General features: G+C 38.8%; 2 protein-coding genes across 12 annotated transcripts in view; one reads left to right on the forward strand and one right to left on the reverse strand.

The window, feature by feature from the left end:
- Positions 1 to 1,912: 1,912 nt before the first annotated feature.
- LOC133531950 (zinc finger protein 271-like) lies at positions 1,913 to 10,943 on the forward strand. 5 transcript variants are annotated; one of them, XM_061870398.1, is made up of 4 exons: positions 1,913 to 2,093; positions 2,377 to 2,571; positions 6,671 to 6,913; positions 8,948 to 10,943. In XM_061870398.1, the coding sequence occupies exons 2-4, from the start codon at positions 2,409 to 2,411 to the stop codon at positions 10,246 to 10,248; spliced, it is 1,707 nt and encodes a 568-aa protein (XP_061726382.1). In that variant the 5' UTR covers positions 1,913 to 2,093; positions 2,377 to 2,408; the 3' UTR covers positions 10,249 to 10,943. The 5 variants fall into 5 exon arrangements, with proteins under 5 accessions (XP_061726382.1, XP_061726381.1, XP_061726380.1 ...); XM_061870397.1 differs by having other exon boundaries at positions 2,386 to 2,571; XM_061870399.1 differs by lacking the exon at positions 1,913 to 2,093 and adding an exon at positions 4,224 to 4,442 and having other exon boundaries at positions 2,434 to 2,571.
- Positions 10,944 to 11,786: 843 nt separating this feature from the next.
- The window catches only part of LOC133531948 (WD repeat-containing protein 7), a 163,443-nt gene continuing 151,713 nt past the window's right edge, over positions 11,787 to 23,516 (reverse strand). For all 7 annotated transcript variants that reach the window (XM_061870388.1, XM_061870391.1, XM_061870389.1 and 4 more), the window contains 5 exons: positions 16,770 to 16,896; positions 16,386 to 16,563; positions 16,005 to 16,131; positions 15,335 to 15,505; positions 11,787 to 14,913 (listed from right to left, as the gene is read on the reverse strand). In XM_061870388.1, the coding sequence (XP_061726372.1) occupies positions 14,741 to 14,913; positions 15,335 to 15,505; positions 16,005 to 16,131; positions 16,386 to 16,563; positions 16,770 to 16,896 (776 nt within the window). In that variant the 3' untranslated portion in view covers positions 11,787 to 14,740. The remainder of the gene's footprint in view (positions 14,914 to 15,334; positions 15,506 to 16,004; positions 16,132 to 16,385; positions 16,564 to 16,769; positions 16,897 to 23,516) is intronic.

Below are 23,516 nucleotides of genomic sequence, written 5' to 3' on the forward strand. Positions count from 1 at the left end.
ATCGACTTGACAACAGGCAGATCGCCGACCCAGGTGAACAACATAAAACTCCAAGCATGGAAAATTGGGGGTGGGCTGACCAGGTCGCTCACTGGTCTGCATCAGAGAGACAACTCCTCAGAAAGAGCTGGAGAGACTCGACCCTGACAACTTACAAAGCTCCAATCAATAGATGGACTACATGGTGCAGACTAAATAATATAGACCCTAAATCACCTAAGGGAAATGACCTAGCTAGATTCCTTGCTAAACTCCATCTTGAGGATCATTTGGCTTACAGAACCATACTGCTGCATAAATCAGCAATTACAACTTACTCAGCAGCAGAAGAATTGACAAAAAACTTCTTTGTACAACAAGTGCTAAAAGCCATATCAATCATGAGACCTATAGAGAGAAAAGAAAAAATTTGGGACACAGAAATTATATTCAATTGGCTCAAAGAAACTCCTAATTCAGGAACACTTTTTGAAGTATCAAGAAGAACTGCAATCATCTTGTTACTAGCTTCTGGTCGAAGAGTACATGACCTTACACTACTAAATATAGCAGAAGAGAATCTAATAGAAAAATTGGATAAGAGCCTGATTCTATGGCCAAAATTTGGGTCAAAAACAGATAACGCCAACGCAAGGCAATCAGGATGGCTATTGAAACAACATTCAGACTTGAGACTATGCCCAGTAAAACATGTAAAAGAACTTATCAATGTAACCCTGAATAGGAGACTATCTGAAAATACAGATATCAATAGTCTCTTTATATCAATTACAGGGAAAGTAAAATCTGCTACCAGGACTCAGATAGCAGGATGGATAAGAACAATTTTTAAAGAAATAGACATTAACGCCCCTCCAGGTAGCATTAGAGCAGCAGTAGCCTCTAGAAGCTACTCGGAACAACAACCTATAGAAGAAATATTAAAAAGAGGTAACTGGAGGAGTGCGGCAACTTTTAAGAAACATTATTGCCGGGTAGTGGAAAAGACAAATACAGCTACCCAAGTAGACCATTTGGCAAAACAATTTCTAGAAGTATAAAGGTTATACTAGAAATTTAATTATTATTCGATTGATTATTTAATATGATTGTAATCATTGTACCTTATTCTCATAAATAGTTAATGAACACTAACATCTAGTGAATTAGAAGTTTTGTTTTTAATTTTTACTTCGATCTCAACTGTTCGAATAAAGAAATAAAAAGTACTATTGAAATTAGTAATAAAAATATTCTGTTAAAAATATAATATTATAATAAAATATAATATAACATAACCGTGTTATAATGAAAATAATAATGTTGTGCAAACATAAAAATGTAATCTCTATATTTAAAGGGCTATTGCTACTGAGTATACAGGTTGATTACATATATATAAAAGGTGTGATTAGATACAATTGTTTTATTAAGACTGATCACATAGCATTTAAGTTCCCATTTTGTCACCAGCAGAAAACAAACAGGTCTTCAATCAAATGTTGTGTTTTCGGAAACACATATAATGAAGCTGTTTTGCACTCCAACAAAACAGCTATTATGTGTGTGGAGAAAACACAACATTGCAGCAAGCTTCTTGCTGGTGATCGACAAGACTATGAAATTAGTAGGATGACGGCGTGCTTATCAAGAGGTGTTTTTTCACGCGGTCAACACTGCTGGGACGTTTAAGGTAACAAAATCATCGAAGAAATACTACGGTAAGAGGCATTTTCATAATTTATGGCATAAAACTCGAATAGCTTCTTCAATCAAATGTTGTGTTTTCTCCACACACATAATAGCTGTTTTGTTGGAGTGCAAAACAGCTTCATTTTACTCTTTGGTACTCGGCGTATAGGCCAACTGCCAAGATTCAATGGTCAGATATTGTAAAAAAAAAGAATGTCACTTTGACATTGCAGTTTTGCAGTCTTTGAATTTGACTTTGCCCATATTCGATATTCATGTGGGTAATGGGAATTACCAACCATGGGATTTCCACGTACGTAATACACTAAAAAAAGATAGAGAATGTGCTTCACTCCTGTAATTCCCGTCGTACCGTATGGACCACCCTAACCACCCTTAGTGGCAAACTCGACTGATATACGGTACGCATTGAATTCTTACAACTTGTTTTCATGTTTACGACCGCTTTAATTACGACTTGTTTTGAGGGTTTCATGGAATCAATAAAAATATAATTAAAATTCCGGTGACGACGTGGCGAGCGTATCATTATCTCTGTTTTCGCCGTGAGTTCGTGAGTGACAAAATGATTCACTACAGAAATATTTTAAAAGTTAAGACGGAGCTATATTTATTACGTGACATCATAATTGGAGTTAGTGTGGAAAAAGGTGTCATCCAGGAAAATATTCAAGAGTTTTAAAGGCATTTCAGGAGTGGACAAATCTGAATAAAAGATGGATGTGATATCACAAGGGGAAAAAGATGAATATGATGTAAAAGAAGAGGAATCCGAAGCGATTGTGGCTACTTTAGAAAGCGTGAATGTTGATCGGATACTCAGAAATGAACTGGTTCGTCTAGAGGCATTATGGGTAAATAAAGGAGATATTGGTGCAGGTAAGAAAACTGAATTTGTTAGCATATTGTTGTTACTTCAAAGTCACATCCCAACTCGCTGTCATATGAAACTGCTTGTCTATGGGTGTTTTCTATGTATTTGTCTATAAAAGTGCCTGTGTATTTGTAGCCTCTATTACAGCATCATCACTGTAACTATTGCATGTTAGTATAAGTTACAAGTAGTTATAACTGTTTAGTGTATTAGATCTTCTTTCTTCCTTTTTTTTTGTTTTCTAATGTGGTGCTGTTTGTAGTTGGTTTTGCAATAAACGTTTTTCTATTCTATTCTAAAGTCTGTTGCCTAGTACCCATTGTATAAACTTAGCTTAGTTTTAGGGCCTCTTTCGCAATGTAGTAAAGTCCTGAATTAGCCACTTATCTGGTGAATAGTCATTATTGGCACTTCAGAATCTTCAAATAAGCTTAACTAAAAAGTGCCTAAGTTTTGTAGTAAGTTTTATCTAGCAGCTAATTTATTTGTTAATTAGCTATCCAATACTTTACATGTACATTGTGTAATAGGCACTAGGGCTAGGTCAACATAGTGGCAGTTTGATTACAAACCAAAATAAATGTCATATGAAGAAAAAATTATCCAGGCCTCCAGTGCCCAGGGCTGAAATCAAACCCCTCTGCTATAGCGGCAGGTTTTTTTTCTTTGTAAATAATATTCAGGTAGTTGAGATTCATTCAGTTTGTAAGTTATATTGTAGTGTTCCTACTTAAAAGAACACAAATTGAAAAATTTAATTTATTTCTTATAAACAGTTTGATTGCCCATTTTTCCAATTCCCATGTTGTTTTTGTACAAAAGCAGGCTTATTGGGTAGTACATTGATGAATCAAAGTGTTGTTTTAGTACTCTTGTCTCAGTTATACAGCAGGACCTCTTTAATCTGAACCCTGACAATTTACCCCCTGTTCGGATTCATGGAGCGTTCGGAACCATAGAGAATTTATAGGGTATCTTTTATAAAATAGAACAAACAATATTGGGAACTTTTAAATATGTATTCATCTGTAAAGGTAACATTTATTAAGCATAAAAAAAAAACCAATAAATAAGTTTTTCAGGTGGTGTTTAATGACAAATAAAAAGCTTTGTCTCACATGTTGCTATAATTGTAATGTTTATCTGTTTACCTGACTGCGTCAGAAGAAGGTTAATGTTTTTTGTGTGTATGTTTGTATGTCCACTTCTTTGGACACCCTACAGCCCAAACGGCTGGACAGTTTTTGACATATAAGGTGTTGTTGAATTCCTCAGAATTGTGGTAGTGGCAGAGGCTATATAAATTTAGGTAGGGTTGCCATCTCTAAAATTTGGAAACCAGGACAAGACGCGTGAAAACCCCGGATTTTAGAGTCCAGAACCTGGACATGTCAACAGGTTTTTTTAAACAGGTTGTGCGTGTGTCGCGGGCGGCCAAAGGCTTTAAATGTTAAAACCTAGACTACAAATAAAGTCCTCCCCGGATGCTCCCCGGACGCCCTCTCAACTAGGACAAATCCGGGGAAACCAAGATGGATGTCAACCCTAAATTTAGGGCATAGCAATATGGATATCAAATGAAAGCTAGTGAAAAGGCCATTTCAAAAATATATGTAAGCACTCAGGTTTTTGTTTTAAATAATAATTTCTCTTGTAGATTTAGTAAACAATAATGAAGAATTTAAGCCTGTAACCCAAACTGACGCATAACTCCATGCTAAATGCTATGTGAGACTTGAACGGATTCAAATGCTATCAAACTTTAGTGTCCAAATAGAAAATTTAAGAGAAACAGACGATGGACTGTACTCTGATGAGCTGGTTGGAGAAGCAATACAGCTAAAGGAAGATGTTAGTGATTTAGATAAGAAGATTTGTAAGTATTGTTGTGTTTGTGTTGATAGCAATTGTGTAATTGACACATGTTGAATATTATAACAAAATTAAGCTATATGAATAGAAAATGAGCCATCCATTATCAAAAATTGAAAATTAAAATACATATTGTGATTATAAAAAAATACAAGGCTCGTCTAAAAAAAAAAATCTTTTAAAGTATCAAATCGAAAAAATAAAGTAGTACAATTCGATTCCTTACATTTTATTGAAAAACAATATGTATGTCAACTATATACATAAACGCAATATTTCAGGGTCAAACTAGCAAATTTCTTGATCTTCCATACATTTAGGACAATCGTCGAGTGCGAGCGTCAGACTTATTAGTTCTCATTTCTAACCTTTGTGTTGCTTAAATGCCAATGAGTCCTATGTATAAACATTTGATCCTCAGGAAAATCAAGATCGATTGACATTATTTACAAACAACTGTCAAGTAGGCAATTATAATAGGGAGCGTGCATGAACTGTAGGAGGCAGCACAGGAGCCGTCAGATTTTTGGCGCGAGGCGTAAATGTGATGTTTTTTGTTCCGATGTAGCCCACAAGATGGCAGAACCTACTATGCACAAGAAAGCACGTGACGTGTAAATGTGCATGTTTATGGTTCCGATTCAGACCACAAGATGGCAGACCCTCTAACGCGCACGGTCCCTATACAAGTAAATTAAACCAAGTAGAAGTTTAGCATACTCTCCTAAAGGCCCCTTTACATTATACAACTTCCTTGCATGTTTCATACAATAAAACGAGGACAGAAAAACTTGCTCAGTCTAAACCTAACGTAATATTGTTAGATATTGAAAGCAATTTGATTTCAATTCTGGAATAGGTGTAAAAATTAAGACACAAACTTTTTACTTGGCTGGTTAACAAATGTTTTTATAGTACCACTGAATATTTTGCTAATGGAAGTATTTAATAGGTTATTAGCAAGTAAGCTAAAAATGTAAAATTTGCATGACTTATTTTAAGTCTAGATATATGGACCTGTATATATTAGCCTAAGATCTGTTAGTACTATATCTATTGCAAATAAAGATTTATGATTTATGATTTATGATTTATGATTTATGATTTATGATTTATGAGGCTACAGTCGGTTGAGTGCAAAAATTTCCGCTTGACATATCACTACATCTTATTAACCAAAGTTCCCCTGCCATGTCTGCCTGCTGTTCGCGATAAATTCAAAAACGACCGAACAGATTTTGATGCAGTTTTCACCAATAGGCGGGTCCACACAGAGCGAGCATAAGCGCGAGGCAATTTCCTCACGCACAAACCGGCCAGTGTAGACGCTCAGGCGAGGGAAACGCGCGCGCCGCGTTGGCAGAGGCACGTCTACGCTGGCCGGTTTGTGCGTGAGATAATTGCCTCACGCGTATGCTCGCTATGTGTGGACCCGCCTAATCAATAGATGAGGCAGGTGGTGTGCAATTTGTTAAGGTTTTGTGTTTTGTGTGGTCTTTCAAAAGATGGATTCCGTGAGTAGGTACCTATCCAGCATAAACAAAGCAGATGTTAGTCAATTCATATAGGTACCTAATAACAATGTTTAATGGTCATGTTATGCTGTGCTCGGAAATAATTATGCAAACATATTACAATTATAATTAACTACATCAACATAATAACATTTTTTTTTAAATTCCGCTACCTAAAGGTTGTCTGGAATCGATCGCTTTTTAGCTATAAGACCGCCTGTTGTTTACCTCTTCTTTATGTATTGTATTATTTGTACTGTTTCTGTTAAGGTGTGCAATAAAGATTATTTGTATTGTATTGTACATCTAATGTATGATATATCAATATCATTAAAATAATCAGTTACACCATAATAACATTAATAACACTTTAACAACACACCTAAACTTTTTTTCCTTTGTATAGAGTCAGCCCAAGATAAGTTGGCAGCCATTTTGATAGCCCAGACAGTCCAAGTGTAATTTTAAACGTCAAACATTTGAAATTATGAAGTTGATTCAACACTTGCACAGGCTGGGCTATCAAAATCGCTGCTGACGTTTACTTAACACTTGCACAGTCTGTGCAGTAAAAATCGCTGCCAACTTATCTTGGTTTGGCTCTAACAATTTTTAATTACGAAAACTAATGCCAGACATAAGTTACGTAAATTTTCGTGCCAATTTTTATGTAAGTAATTTAATTCGTTTTGCTATAATTATTATTTTTTTCTTTCAGATTTATTAAACGATATTGAAGAGAAGCCTGAAATCTCTACTGACGCAAAACTTCTCGCTAAATGCTACGTGAGACTTGAACGAAATGACAAGTTATTTAACATTAATGAACAAATAGAACAACCAAGAAAAACTGACAATGTAATGAACTCTAAAAGATTCAATTGCGATACTTGTGGCAATTCTTACAAGAATAAAGTAAATATCATCAGACACATAAGGAAAAAGCATAACCCGAATAACCGTAAGTTTTGTTTTAAATCAATATCCACCAACTGAATTACTGTAGCGGAAAAAATCTATCATATTGTGATTTTTCTGATAACTAATAAAAAAGGTTATATTGATTTATTCTCAACCAATTATACGCTAACAGGCCGGTACATATTTCGAAATTCAATTTGAATTCATTTTTCTGGAATTTAGCGTCCGTCACTAGTAGTATTTAAGTCGATAAAAAACGGAATATCGTGCTAATTCATAATCATATTTGTAAGAAATATCAGTTCCGTCATGGGGAGGCCTCATGGAAATAAAAACTTAACAGTTGCTATACAAGAAGCAATTATAAATGTTTTAGAGAAAAATCACAATATGATAGATTTTTATCCGCTACTGTATCACAGAATAAAAACAGTACTACCGTACAGAAAGCAAACTTCCTATAAAGCCGAAGTTTGACAGCGATTCAGGGACGAATCATGTTTTCCCTTTCTAATGTATGGAACTATCCCTTCCGGCTATTTAGGGTTGTCAAAATTCATGTAATTATCTTATCTGTGGTTGTGCACGCAAAGGGACGTCAAGTTGTGCCAAACCTAATAATTGTTTGGAGCAAAATCCGGGCCGAACGGAGCCGAGAAAGCCCGGACGCTCTAGTTTCCTCCCCTTGTATGTACTTAATATATTCAAGAAAAGTGATTGAGCCCTCCGGTGGCCGAAACAGGAATGAAGCTGGCGCCTTCAGCTTCGTCTAACGTAGTGACCACAAGACCGCCGGCCGAATAGTTTATAATTTATACATACAACCGGTCTGGCCTAGTGGGTAGTGAACCTGCCTAAAACCGATGGTCCTGGGTTTGAATCCCGGTAAGGGCATTTATTTGTGTGATGAGCACAGATTTGTTCCTGAGTCATGGATGTTTTCTATGTATTTAAGCATTTGTATATTATATATATCGTTGTCTGAGTACGCACAACACAAGACTTCTTGGCTTACCGTAGTCAATTTGTGTGAGAATGTCCCTATAATATATACTACTAGTTAGCTCGTTAAATAAACATACACTCGTATTTTAATGTCTTTTATTTAGTTTGGTCACAGTCACATAAACTACTATTTTCTACTCCTCGACTGTAATGGTTGAATTAAGATTTCGTATACCAAACTATAATTGCGTACTTTTCATGTATGGGCTCCCACTCAACTATAAGATTCATTTCGATAGGTTACAGCAACTGTAAAAAAATGACCAATCACATGCCACTGCGCTCACATAGAAAAGACTAACCGGGCGCGGGGCGCGGGGCGGGAGTCGCGCGTTTATATCTACATTTTTGTCTACTGAGATACTTACCAATTGTCATTAATGATTTAGGTTTAATAGTAAAAAAAAGTATAATTTTACATTCAAAATTCAAAAATTTATTCTGCAAGTAGGCCTCAAGGGCTCTTTTACAAGTCAATACAACATTTATAGTAACATCATATAGTGACATGAAAAATACATAACAACATTTATAAATACAACAGCCAATACCTGGGTAAACATTACATTATAATAATCTTAAAATAAATAATTAATACAATACAATAGAGATGTATAGTCTCTATGGTTAAAAACACATTAAATCTGGAGATGTAAAAGGTCCCCAATGTCAGAGTACTCATACTAATAAAATTTGGAGGTGTAAAGTCTCTCCAAGTGTCAAAATAAAATTTATACTAAATAAATAAACCGCGTCTGGACTGTTAAACTAGCAGTCTCATAAACTAATGCTACATTCTGTACATAACTAGTATGTACCAAGTCAAGTATATTATACATGACTCGTACTAAAAGATTTCTATACAATAGTAATATCAAGCTTTTCAATCTCGTACCTTACTTAAGCAACTAAGCAAGCTTCGTTGCCTAAACACGGTATTCGATTGAAAAGCTCTATTATACCACGATTGTATAAAATACTAATTAAAACATTCTCTTAAGAACTCTTAGGGCACGAGTCCAACTCGCACGTGGCGATTTAAATTTAATTATTCTTTCTTTTGTTACAGGCCCAGCTCCAAAGTATTCATGTGATATTTGCGGCCAAGGTATAAAGACAAAACGTGATTTTCTTTTACATATGAAAAATCACGGGAAGAAATATTTCAAATGCATGATATGCACCAGAGAATTTGCAAGTAAGTGGGTTTTGGAGAATCATGAGCGAACGCACACTGGTGAAAAACCTTACAGTTGTGAAATATGTAACAAATCATTTTCCAACAAAGGTACCTTATTTACCCATAAAGCTACTCACTTAAGTGAAAGACCATTTGCATGCAAAATATGCAACAAGCAATTTAAAATTAAACATTCCTTAACGTTACACGAACGTATACATACTGGCAAACTTCATAATTGCCCTGTATGTAACAAGCCATTTAATGAAAAGGCTAAACTAAAAATACACATACGAACCCATACAGGAGAAAATCCTTTTCCATGCCAGTTGTGTGACAGGAAATATAAATCGCAACAAGATTTACGTGAACATGTACAAACGCACAATGAAGTACTATATTGCTGCAAAATATGTGGTAAGGCGTTAAAGACTAAGAAAAGTTGGATGAGGCATGAACGTGACCACTACAGAACTGAATTATTCTCCTGTAAACTATGTCCAGTGCAATTTAAAGATAAGTACATTTTAATTAATCATATGCGAACTATTCACGCAACAGACAGGCCATATTCCTGTGAAATTTGCAACAAAAACTTCACGACTACAAAGAACTTGAAGAATCATTCACGGAGTCACACAAAGGAGAGACCGTTTACCTGCCCGATATGTAATAAGTCTTTTACGCAAAGCACTACTTTGTCAAAACATAAACGAATTCATGATAGTGAAAAACGCTACGCATGCGTTATATGTCCACGTAAATACACGTATAGAGATGATTTAAAAAGACATTACAGAACACACACCGGGGAGACGCCCTTCGAATGCGAATCATGCACGAAAAAATTCAAAACTAAAAATGAACTTAATAGACACAAATTAACACACACAGACGTAAAAGAGTTTATTTGCGATTATTGTAAAAAAGCCTTTAAATTTAAAAATAACTTAAGCACACATATGCTCGTTGTACATTTTAAGACAAAATCATTTTCATGCTCCTTGTGTAAAAGGAGTTTCGGGGCCAAAATAAATTTGAAATCACATATGCGTACTCATACAGGTGAAAAACCCTTTACCTGCACAATATGTAATAAGTCCTTTGGGCAAAAAACTACTCTGACTAGGCATAAACGAGTTCATGTTGAAACGGAACCCCATTTGATCAACCACTATTACGTAATTTGATTAACTAACAATGCCCATCATACAATTTTTTTTGAATTTTATTTATTTAAGGTTAGGTTAAATTTAGTATGCTAATAATTTAGTAACTCTAAGCTTTATTCTTTGTATAACGCATGTAGCCTGCCATTGGCACTTAATTAATGAAGTTTAAAATTAATAAATTTCAGAATTGTATAGAATGACAAATGTGTTGGCCTAATATGTATCATGTGTTTAACAAATTTAACACATATCAGTGAAACAATAAGGATCAAAGTCAAATGGCGTTCTAAAAGTTTTAATCATGTGTCGAAAGATGACAGTAAATTTGCTGAGGCTACAAAGTTTACTTTGACAATCCACCTCTATTGAATTCTCTTTGATACACCTTAACTTTACCAATCTGAATGTGAATCTCACAAAACTTTCTTACCATGAGTACTCGTCTGTTAGCGATATAATTTGCAAGATTCAATAGTCAAAATAAGTCTAAGATAGAGTTAAATTGTATGTATAGTAATTAGTTATTTATATTTGTTAGTCTATATTTTTTATTATATTTTAAATAATTTTTCATTTGTTATGAATATTATAAATAAATTAGTGAATAAATATTCACGCGGACGACATACCAAATATGTGTACCTACAATAATAATGTTAAGAAAAAGTATTAAAGATAATTTTTAAATAAAGTTGTTTAAGGTGTTACACATATATATTTTTTTTCTTAACCCTTTGGACATCAACAATCAGTCGATTGATTTTATTCAGAAAATAAAGGTTGTCATTTACAGTAAGGCCCCGTGGGTTCAGGTTCTTCTCACTCTCACTTAGCGTAAGTGAGCGAGACGGCTGTGCGTGACCAGTAGCTAGGCGGGTCCACACAAAGCGAGCATACGGACGAGGCGATTTCCTCGTGCACAAACCGGCAAGTCTACACTGGCGGCCGAGGCGGCGCGCGCGCACAACTACACTGGCCGGTTTTAATCAAAAATAAAATTGCGCATTTTTATAAGCTATTTTCATATTTTAACAATACCAAGGATCTAGCATCCTAGCAATAGCAAGGATCTAGAGTTTCAACGCCAAATGGTACACTGTACCGAGGCTCTTATATTTACTGCGTCTCAAAATTTTGACTCTTTCCGCCGCTGCGCCCGCTTTTACATTTGTCAGTTAAAGTTGGGACGGTGCCAGTGTGTCTACGCAGGTAATTTAATTTTTGGTACAAGCTTTTATCTATGACTGCACCTTTCTTTCCACAGGCAACTAATACTCTTCGAGACAATTCTAAAAACCCCAAGCACCATTAGGTTGCGCTGTTTCATCACAGAGTTCCTATGGACACCTCCTGTCTCCATCATCAGATCAGCTCGATAATACCATAATATTGCATTGTCACTCAACTTACATATGTATGCAAATTTTCAGCTTCATTAGAAGTCGGAAAGTGGGTCAAATTTAACTTGCAAGATTTGACCCGTACATAGATACATTGCAAGTTAATATAAAGCTTGTAAAAAGGTTATAATTGATTAACAAGTAAAATAAAACACGTTTAAATAGCTATAATTTATTATAATTTGTAACATTAAAAAACATCAACATAAAAACAAGGACAAATAGAAGTTATAAATATCACATTAACCCTTTGATCGCAGTCAATAGCAATAGCGACCTTCTCACATTTATCTAAGGTTCATATTCACGTAGCAGTGTATATGAATTGACAATCGCTCAAAAGGCTATCCAAATAAAATCTTTAGTGATAATTTATTGCGCAGTAGAGCAACTATACAGAGCGCCTACTACGAACCACATGTGTCTGTCGCACTTGTAAATTCGTACGTAAGTATGACAGGGAGGCAACACGTCGAACGTGGTTCGCGGTGAGCCGCCAGGTGTCGACTTGACAGCGACAAAGCGAGGCAGCGCCACTACTGGCGCTTCCATACTTTATCGCTTGCCAAGTCTGACCTGGGCTGGTTTAGGCGAACTCTATTGCTGTTTTACCAAAGATACATTTATTAAGAATTTGACGGCTAAACGAGATGGTGCAAAAATTAGACAAGTCTGCAACGATTTTGATAGCACACACAGGGCAAACTTCAAAAAATAACACTTGCACTGCGTGTGCTGTCAAAATCATTGCAGACTTATCTTGGTCTGACTATACGTCTCCGTATGATTGTCATAAGTTGACGTTTGATAATTTAGTGACCACAAAACATGTGGCTCAGTACAGCGCCATCTGTTTCAACTGACAAACTAGGAGACACGGTTTTTACTAAAATAGCGATTCAATGTACTTTTGCGAATCCTTTTACCGCCTTAACGGGTTCTAATCCTGGCTCGTACCAATGAGTGTTACGGAACTTATGTACGAAATATCATTTGATATTTAGCACGGTGAAGGAAAACAACGTGAGAAAACCTGCATACATCTGCGAAGAAATTCAAAGGTGTATGTGAAGTCCCTAATCAGCATTGGGCTAGAGTGGGGACTATACCTCAAGCCCACTCGCGCATGAGAGGAGGCCTGTGCCCAGTAGTGGGACGCATATAGGCTGAATTATTATATATAATTACCGGCGTAAGCACCTATCACTATTCAAACTTATTTGGATTTCGTAAAATTTAAACTAACATTCACATTACAATACTTCAACCAAAATACTCGCTCGTTATAGTTGGATTATACATCTTTACATAAGTGATAACGATATTAGTATAGTGAAAGATAATAAATATAATTACATCTAGGTTATAAGCTCTAATTTACATCACATATTTATAATAATCCAACAATAAATATCATAAAGACTGATGCCTTAAATTCAATAATTTTAACTTAAAACCATCCAATAGACTTAAACTCGGGTTTTAAGTATGATGACCTTGAAAGCAGTATAGGTAAAAAACTTAAGTAAGTCACCTGTTGTATGTAGTTGTGACGTGTTCGAATAGACATTTGTTTTGTTTGTGTGTGTCTTTTAAACATGTATTGTCTATTCGAACACGTCACAACTACATACAACAGGTGACTTACTTAAGTTTTTTACCTATACCTAGTACCTATACATTTATTTGCACTATTACTTTATAGATGTGTGTGTGAATTTCTGCATTATTAGATCACATTTTACAACGTATAATATATAAGAGAATACATTATTATTCATTAAATACTAGGTGAAAACATTCTAAGGTAGTGTGCATTAATTATTAGTTACATAATACTTACATAAAACAGTATTGTCACATTTCGATTGTTGCTGACATGACAATATACAATAATACTTTTCTAGATATATATAGGTGATTAACTATATAGAATGGATGTTATTGCGTGGGAAATTGAACATGTGAAATGTCTACAGATTTATCATACATTACATGAAACAAGATTTGTTTAAGACAAGAAAGCGTCATAAGGAATTGTAATATTCTCAGATAGATTTATATAAGTTGCAACTTTCAACAGTAGTGCCTGACAATTTATTTATGGAAAAAGTTATTTTTCGCCATCTATACTTCCTGAAAGAGAAAGTTCCTAGGTAATCATATTCCAAGATTTTTTCCGTTGAGTTTTAGACTTAAATATATTTATATGTATAACACTTACGATTTGGTGCCGCGATCAGGATTATTACTGAAAAAATCTTTTAATACATGTTTTTGAAACTAAAACTGACACTGAACACACTCTAAGGCATAATTTTCTATGCAACTTGAAAAGTCGGAAATAAAGGTACGTAAATTATTTTTATACTTATAAACTGAAATAGATGTTTTAAACTAAAGAAAGAGTGACTAAGTGGTGGAGGCCGGATATTTGATAAGTTCCCTAGTTGTAGCTATACACCGTGGGATCGAGTGACGCAACAGATTAAAACTACGCATTCCTAAGGAGCAAAAATGTTACATGACGTTTGGTCAAAATCAGTAAAAAAAAAATCTGTTTGTGCTATCTGCACACGACGCGTTATTTCGTTTTACATAGTTTTTATTTATTTATTTCGCGTGTTTCTTTTAAAGCTTAAATGTCTGTCAGTAGCTATGTCTAAACCAAGTCACAAAGTGGGAGCGTAGTCAAAAAGGCGTTTTTCGCTGATTATTACAGAAACAAATTTTCACAAGAATTGTCATAATCTCTGAAAGCAGACCGATTTCAGAAAAGTTTGTACGACATTTTAGCCTCTAAATGCGGGCAAGAATGCACCTTTTAGAATCTGTTGGGTTATTCGAGCCCACGGTGTATACTAGTCGAAAAGTAATTTTTGTGTGAATCTGATTAACTGATCCTGCCTAAGCGGCCCAAACATTAAAGCGCCTCGGAGCCGTCGGCGAGTTTGAGAGTGACGGTGCGCGATTTGGTGGTTTACTGGCCTCTGGGCGGTTAGTTTGCTAGCTAATATGATACGCTTTTAATACTCGTAAGGATTTTGGAGCTCCCATACAGCAGTTACAATTTGGTGCCGTGACCAGGATATCTATTGACAAGTAGTTGTTTAGACGTTGAAGCGCGTCTCGGAGCCGTCGGCGAGCATGAGCGTGACGGTGCGCGAGTTGGTCCACACGAGGCGCGCCAGGCGCGCGGGGTTGAGGCGCGCCACGTCGGCCATGGGCGCCGTGCTGTAGCACTTCACGCAGCGCGTCTGCGCCGCGCCCAGACCGAACATGCCTGTACAACAGACAAATCATTTATAAAGTGAATCTTTGGTTATCGATGTCGTACTCTTCAAAATCATAGGTTAACTGTCACCGATTGTTTCACTGACACCGCGGTGGCATAAGATACGAGATAACGTCCATCAGGGCGAGGAATTATTGGTAACCGACCGTTCATATCCAGTGAGCGTTTTATGTATCCATCAGTGTCTCTTACTAATCAATCAAGCACTCTTCTTAACATTTAATGACACTTACCAGCGGTACTCTGTCAGAATGAAAGCCTATTGTCAACGGTAGCATACGATACGTGATAGCGTCCATTAGAGCTAAAAAGCGCATGCGGTAATGGGACCGCTGTGGGCAGCGAGGGACTGACAGCTAACATTTCGACTTATGTCTATTCTAAGCCCTAAGAAATAAATAACACTTACCAGCAGTACTCTGCCAGAATGATAGCCGGTTATCGGCGGTAGCATAGGACACAAGATATCGTCCGTCAGGGCTAAACGCGCAAGCGGTAACAGGTCCGCTATGTGCGGCGAGGGACTGACAGCGGCCGGCGCGGAGCTCATACATGGCCAGTTGGCCGGTGTGGCTGCCCACTGGAAAAGAAATAACAATTTTTGTATTTTACACCACGTGGGTGGCAAACAAGCGTACGGCCACCTGATGGAAGCGGTGACCGCTGATGGACGCTTGCAACTACACAGATGAGCGTTGCCGACCGTTTACAAAATGTACACTCCTTTATGTACACATTAAGATAAAATAGCAAAATTACATCTTAGGTATTTGAAAAAAAAGATTAGAGAAAATCTATAAACACAATTAAATTCAACCTTTGGCATGTAGGTATAAAGGAAGATTAAATATTATGGCGAACTGTAAGACAGTCTGGTGTCAACGGGATACCTACCAAGTGTTAAAAATTGTTGAATATTATGGGTAGCGTGGATGTCAAACTAGTAACCCTATAATTCTATTCATATATACTTAAGGGGTATTCTTGTACAAAACTGTGCGCTAAGCAATTTTCTTGGTGCGTGCAACGACATCAAAATATAGTGTTACACAACAAAAAGAAAAGGTGCGATTGCCTACCTGCAATCCTCCTAGTAGCGGGGCAGTGGGACACTTGGTTGTACCGGCAGATCGCGGGGAACACCTCGTTGAGGCCCTTACTCTTTAGGTGAGACTGGTCCACACAGTGGAGAATTATATCCATCACCTGTAAACAATCAAACATAAAAAAAATAACTACCACACAAATTACTTCTCATCTCATGAAATTTTATAAATAAAAGAATTATTGTTAGTAGTTCTATTAATATTTTATTAATGCAACCTTTAATAGTATTTTAGCTCAATCCTTTTGGGAGGCGGGCGAAGTTGTGTGACTTATTAAGTTGTGAGCGAAGTTGTGTGAGTTGTATATTACTAGAAAGAGCGTAATATACTCGTACATGTACTGTTTCTACCAACCTCAACCAGCAGTTCAGCCACTTCATTATGCATCCTATCAATAAGCAGCTCGATGCCCCTCAGGACCTCAGCTCTGCCCTTCTGCAGGGCGTGGTAGGCGGGCGAGGGTTGTCCAGATTGTTGTGCGGCGGCGCAGCGGGCGACCTCCCGCGCCATGGTTGTTATAAAGGCAGCGGGCCTGTATATAAAATAGCCAAGATTTTCACAAGTATATTTCAATTTATTCAATACTGTATTGTCATGTACATACTAGGTGTTACATTATATAAAGTCAGATCATGACACCCTGTAAAGGCACACAATAATATTATTCTATTCTATTCTAGACTATTAGTTAACAATACCATTTTACTTAGTAACAATCTAACAATTAAATTATATTACCTAGCGGTGGCGATAAGGGTGAGCGCATGGCGCGCTGTACGGCACGAGTCGGCCTGCGCGGTCAGCGGCAGTCCGTAGCTCATGGACGGCACGAGCTTGTCTGCGTCCGAGCACATCTCCAGCAGACCTGTTAGTTAACAATTCGGGAATCAATATATAACATATTTATAATATATTTAAAGTCTGAATTAAATTATTATTCATATAATAGCTGATCGCATCACGCCGGCTCCATCCATCATAGTTAAGAAGTCGCCTGTGAAAACTTAAATTTAATAGTACTCTGCGAAAGTAACGTTAGACAGTCCGTCAATTGTACATGGTGCAACCCGCACTTAATTCTTGTTTTTGAATCCCAGGCACTAAAATGATAAATCTGTTGGCCAATTTGTATTTGTACGACCGATTGGTCATAAATTATCGCCAATCGAATTGTCATTTTAGTTTTTGGGATAAACATGGCTTATAAAATGTTGCAAATCAGCACTTAACAAGCAGTTGTGCTAACAACCACATGTGTCGAGGAGTAAATAGGTTTTTATATAATTTATATTTTTTATACATATTGTCTATGTCCATTTTGACGTCTTCTATGTATAATTCTTTTATTTTATAGTTGTCATTAAAATCTAGACTGGAAAGCTTGGTTGTTTCGTTCTGCTCTCCTAAGCTATCCTAAATTATATATATTAATGTCCACAATTCCCGGACATTTTGGTCCTTCACCGGATATGATCACGCGCTCTAAAACGAAACAGCTGAGCACACCAGCAAAAAGTACTAGCAAGGCGCGCTCGGACTCTGGAGCGTTGGCTGCGGGTGGGGCCGGCCGGTCCTCGAAGTTGGACACCGTTTCGGCCGGTGCCACTGTTACGCCCGCACCCTACGACTTCAAAAGCCCCGAGAATCCCGGAGCGTTAGTTGCAGGTGGGTCCGGTCGGTCCTCAAAATTGGACACCGTTTCGGCCGGTACCACCGTTACGCCTGCACCCTACGTCTCCAAAGGCTCTGAGGGCCCCGGGACGCCTCGCCAGTGCCGTACAAGTAGTGCTGAACATATTAATGTTGTTTCTCCAAGTAACAGGTCGCGCGTGTCGTCTTCTCGTTCATCAGCCACAATAAAGGCACTGAGGTTGAACGAGGAGGCCCAATTGGCTCGTCGCAGCCTGGAGCGTGAACAGCAGCTATTTGAACGTGAGCAGGAGGTCGCACGCCAGCGGCTTGATTTCGAACGTAAGCTCTTCGAACAAGCTAAGCAAGTGGAAGAGCTCGTAATAGAAGCAAGACTGGCAACCCAAGAAGCAGATGGACAATCCAACACTCATACGGTCAGTCAATCTTTTTCACGTACCGCGTCATGGGTCCGCGACGTCAGCCATAGCGGCCGTCGCCCCACTGACAACAACGTCGATACGGCCCTAATAAATATTTCGCCCACGGGCGTAGACACTATGGCCCCTGTTCGCGAGAGAGATTTAGGTTTAGAACCTAATACTTATTTTCAACAAAGTAATGTAAAAAACCCTATCAACCCATATTTCTCTCAAGAACGCGATACCACGCGTCAAAATTTTAACACAAATGATATGATCGTGCCACATCGCAAAAATGAAAATTCAGAGGTACATCATAATCCTAAAAATCATGAAATGCATCGCGATGTCTACAGAAAACCCGTGACATTTCAAATACCAATAAATGAAAATCCAAACTTATTGCAAACCTCTACAAGCAATAATAATCAGAAAACGTCCGCAATGCGGTCGCTTGGTAACTCAAATAACAAAGATTGTCAGTTGCCGTCAAATCAGCCCGAGCCTTATTTTTATTTTCAAAGATGTTCGCATAAATTACAACTCACTCCTTTTAGCGGTAAGACCACGGAATGGTTAATGTTTAAACGTATTTACTGCGATACTCAACATTTGTTTACGCCTACAGAGAACCTTGTGCGTTTGAGCGGTGCACTGCGCGGCCAGGCCCTGGAGAGTGTGTCGTCGTTGCTGTACACGGCGGAGCGGCCCGAGCAAGTGCTCGAGGCACTGGAGCAGACATTCGCGCTCCCTGAAATGATCGTGCTTCACGAGATTACTCTCGTGCGGAATCTCCCAAAGATAAGCTTTGATCAAAAAGATCTTACCAACTTTGCTTGTAGATTGCGCAATTGTATAGCAGTAATTAGAAACTTAGATCAAATAGAGTATATTTATTCGGTAGAACTATTTCATAGTGTATTATCAAAACTGACACCGATATTGTACAGTCAGTGGAAAGATTTTGCGTACAAAAGTGACAGATCTGTGCCTAAAATTCAATTGCTATCCGAGTTTCTTGATATTGAGGCTATTAAACACAATCGTTACGGCTTGGTACCTGATTACGCCCGACGACCTGGCACTGTTATGCCCGATTCAGGTAGGCGTTCTGGCGTATTTATGCCAGAGTTAGGTAGGCAAACCGGCACCCTTACTTCGAGTTTAGGTAGGCGAAATGGTGCCTTTATTTCAGACTCAGGTAGGCGGCATAGTACAGTCGGCAACAATAATTTTGCACACAAACCTATACCAAGTGAAAACTTTCATGTGACATCTATGCATAACACAAATTGTGAAATATGTCGTTATTGTAGCAATAAACATAAACTTACGGAATGTGAGGGTTTTAAATCTCTAACACTAGATGACAAATGGACTTGGTTGCGTGAAGCAAAAATATGTTCTAAGTGTCTGATACCTAAATCACATCGGTGGAAGTCATGCAAGATCGGTCGATGTGGTGTCGACGGGTGCGAGCGTTTTCATCACCCATTGCTACATTCAGCAGCAACGCCTCACGTAGTCAATACTGTCAAAGAGTATCCGTCTTCCTCCTGCGATGTTATTAAACACAAAAACCTTGATAAAACTGTTACAATTTCTAACGTCACTGGATCAAACTCAAAAGACGAAATGTCAAGTTCACAATCTCAAGTGTTTTTAAAAGTTATTCCAGTTGAAGTGAGTGGACCTCAAGGAACATATGACACATACGCATTACTTGATGACGGATCCATGTCAACTTTGATCGACTGGGAGGTGGCACGCCAAATTGGAGCAACTGGCCCCATGCAGTCAATCAAGGTTGACGGAGCCTGTGGAATGTCAGTACACAAACCTATCCAACTTGTCAGCTTTTCTATAAAAGGTAAACAATGTTCTGAAACATTCACGGTTAACAACGCTAAGGCCGTAGACTCACTGTCACTATTCACACAAACTGTCAATCAAAGCGAAATTACGAAATATTCACACTTGATTGATTTAGTGGACGTTCTTACAGTATCGGAAGCTACACCTAAGGTCTTGCTTGGTGCAGAGCATTGGTACCTCACTGTCAGTCGTGAACTCAGGGAAGGTACCCAAACGGATCCAATTGCCACCCGTACAGCTTTAGGTTGGGTATTACACGGGAAATCCAGCAGTTGGACTAAACCCGTCTATTTTATAAATCATATTTCATACAAAAATGGCGCTGACTCCGCCATAGACGAACTTGTAAAAGATTACTTTCGCCTTGATGCCATAGGTATTTCTAAGTCTGCAAAAGTGTACTCTAACGAAGATAAACACGCTTTAGAGGTTTTAGAATCTACGGCCAAACGTTTGCCATCAGGTAGGTTCGAAGTAGGTCTATTATGGCGTAATGATATCCCAAACACACCTGACAGTTATCCCCAAGCGCTTTCGAGGTTCCACGGTTTGGAAAGGCGCATGGCTGGAGATTCAAACCTTAAAAAAGATTATTGTGCTTTTATTGATAACATGATGTCAAAAAGTTACACTGAAGAGTGTTCAAAGGAAACGTACCATAGTAAAATACACACAAGTGATACATACAAATGTTTACGTTGGTATTTACCCCATTTTCCTGTATTACACCCTCAAAAACGAAAACTGCGCGTAGTCCATGACGCAGCTGCAAAGACTTCGGGAGTCAGTTTGAATTCACTCCTACTCCCGGGGCCTGATCTCCTGCAGCCTCTGTTACATATTTTATTCCGTTTTCGTGAAGGTCTCGTTGCAATGACAGCTGATGTCAAAGAAATGTTTCCACAAATTAGGATTAGGCAGGAAGACCGCGACGCTTTGCGTTTCATTTGGAGGGATGACCCTCGCTGTGAATTAAAAGAATACAGAATGACTTCCGTTATTTTCGGTGCTGTATGCAGCCCCTGTACTGCCTTATACATAAAAAATCGTAACGCTCAGGAATTGCGAATATCTTACCCTGCCGCTGCAACAGCTATTGTTCGTGATCATTACATGGATGATTACTTAGGAAGTCTTGACAATGTGCATGAAGCTGCGCAACTTGCAGCTGACATAGTAACGGTTCATAAAGCGGCAGGCATGGAGATGCGTGGTTGGGTCTCCAACGTACCCGCTGCACTTGCAGCCGTACCAGAAGATTTACGAGCTCCTTTGCCTGAAGATGTTCACGTAGGGCCTGAGGCTTTTGTAAGAACTTTAGGTCTTATTTGGCATCCCAAGAGCGACACCTTTAGCTTTCGTACTGGTTCTCCAATATCTGAACAAGACAAGTTGACAAAACGAAAAGTATTGTCTTATTTAATGTGCGTATACGACCCCCTCGGTCTCTTGACTCCGCTGGTTATTCAAGGTCGTATTTTATTTCAGCAGACATGGCGAACTGGTATCGATTGGGATACCGAGCTACAATCGGATGCCATTCAAAAATGGCGAGCTTGGTCTCAACAATTAGCTACGATTGCATGCTTCAAAATTCCTCGCTGGTATAGATGTGGGTTTCAAGATGTGACCATCCATGACAAACAGCTCCATGTATTTGCAGACGCAAGCGAGGAAGCGTACGCGTGCGTCGCATATTGGCGCTTTACGTTCACGAACGGTTCCGTGAAGCTGTCTCTCATCGGTGGAAAGGCCCGCCTGAGTCCCCTGAAACCTGCGTCTATACCACGTCTTGAGCTGCAAGCAAGCCTGATAGCCGCTCGCTTTGCCAATGCGATATGCACCGGTCATGACATTAAACCTGATGTGATCTATTTTTGGTCTGATTCGACCACAGTTCTTAGTTGGATCCGTAGCGATGCACGGACATTCAAACCATTTGTTGCGAACCGTGTGGGTGAAATCACCGAAATTACCAATGAAAACAACTGGAAATTCGTACCAGGTGGTTTGAATGTAGCAGATGACGCGACTAGATTAAAGGATCGCGACATAGATTTATCGCGGTGGTTCTCTGGTCCTGATTTCTTATTACTGCCGTTCAGCGAATGGCCCAAAGAACCATCGGCACTTGAAACTACATCCGTCTTGGAAGAGTTAAAACCCTCTAAGACGCATGTAGGACTTATAAACCTGGAAAAACCTTCATCGGTTATACCAGATCCTTCACGTTTCAGTGATTGGTTACGCCTGGTACGTACAACTGCACGTATATTTCAGTGCATCAATACGTTTCGGTCCCTTTTGGCACATCACAATCCAAATTCTAAAACCCAAACTAATCCTCCTCTATCTAAGCTTCCGCCACTGTCCGCCGTGGATATACAAAAGGCCGAAATCGCCATTCTTCGACAGACGCAGACCGATTTATTCAGCGAAGAATTCGCCTTGCTCCGTGAAGCCAAGCCCTTGCCCAAGTCCAGCAAACTCAATCCTCTCTGCCCAATAATCGACGAAGATGGCCTTCTCAGGTTGGACAGTCGTATAAAGCACATGAAGAACGTTGATTATGCCACTACATCACCCGTTATTCTTGATGGCAATCATCCAGCTGTTCGTCTTCTTATACGACACTACCACATCCAAGCTGCACATGCCTTCAACGAGCTGGTGATCAATGAACTGAAACAAAGATTTTGGATATTTCGATGCCGTAGCGAAGTGCGTATGGTTGCCAGAAGATGCGCCTACTGTATAAAACGCAAGGCAACGCCCCGTATCCCACCAACCGGCGACATACCAGATGTACGCCTAGAGCACCACAAACGCCCGTTCACAAACACCGGGCTAGACTATTTCGGCCCAGTCGAAGTGTCAATCGGCCGTCGACGTGAAAAACGATGGATAGCCCTCTTTACTTGCATGACGACACGAGCAGTTCACCTCGAAATAGTTGCTAGTCTATCAGCAGATTCCGCCATCATGAGCATACGTCGCTTTGCTGCACGCCGAGGACTCCCGAATAAGATACTTTCCGATAATGGGACATCCTTTGTTGGAGCTAACAGACAGCTGTGCGAGTTTTACAGCGACGCCGTGCAAGACTTTGTTGCCAGTAAACACATAGAATGGTGCTTCATTCCTCCCGCTTCGCCATTCATGGGTGGTTGTTGGGAGAGACTTGTCAAAACAGTTAAGACAGCGCTCCTTACGACTTTAAAAGAAAGGGCTCCCAGAGAAGAACTACTCCATACTCTTCTCCTAGAGGCAGAGGCCCTAGTAAACTCGCGGCCGTTAACCTACGTCACCGAGAACACAGAGTGTGAAAGCCTGACACCGTCCCATTTCTTGATAGGTACGTCTTCACCCCAGCAGCTCCCGGCTGTTTTTGACGATGGTGTGTTCTCATCCAGAAAGGAATGGCAAAAGGTTCTACGACTGTCAGAACACTTTTGGACCAGGTGGCTTAAAGAGTACCTGCCCAGTCTGAAACCGAGAAGAAACGACGGGAGGCAGTTCAGTAACTTAAAAATAGACGACGTTGTCCTCGTAGTTGACC

This window comes from Cydia pomonella, chromosome 26 (genome assembly GCF_033807575.1).
Source record: "Cydia pomonella isolate Wapato2018A chromosome 26, ilCydPomo1, whole genome shotgun sequence".
Classification (NCBI taxonomy): Eukaryota; Metazoa; Arthropoda; class Insecta; order Lepidoptera; family Tortricidae; genus Cydia; species Cydia pomonella.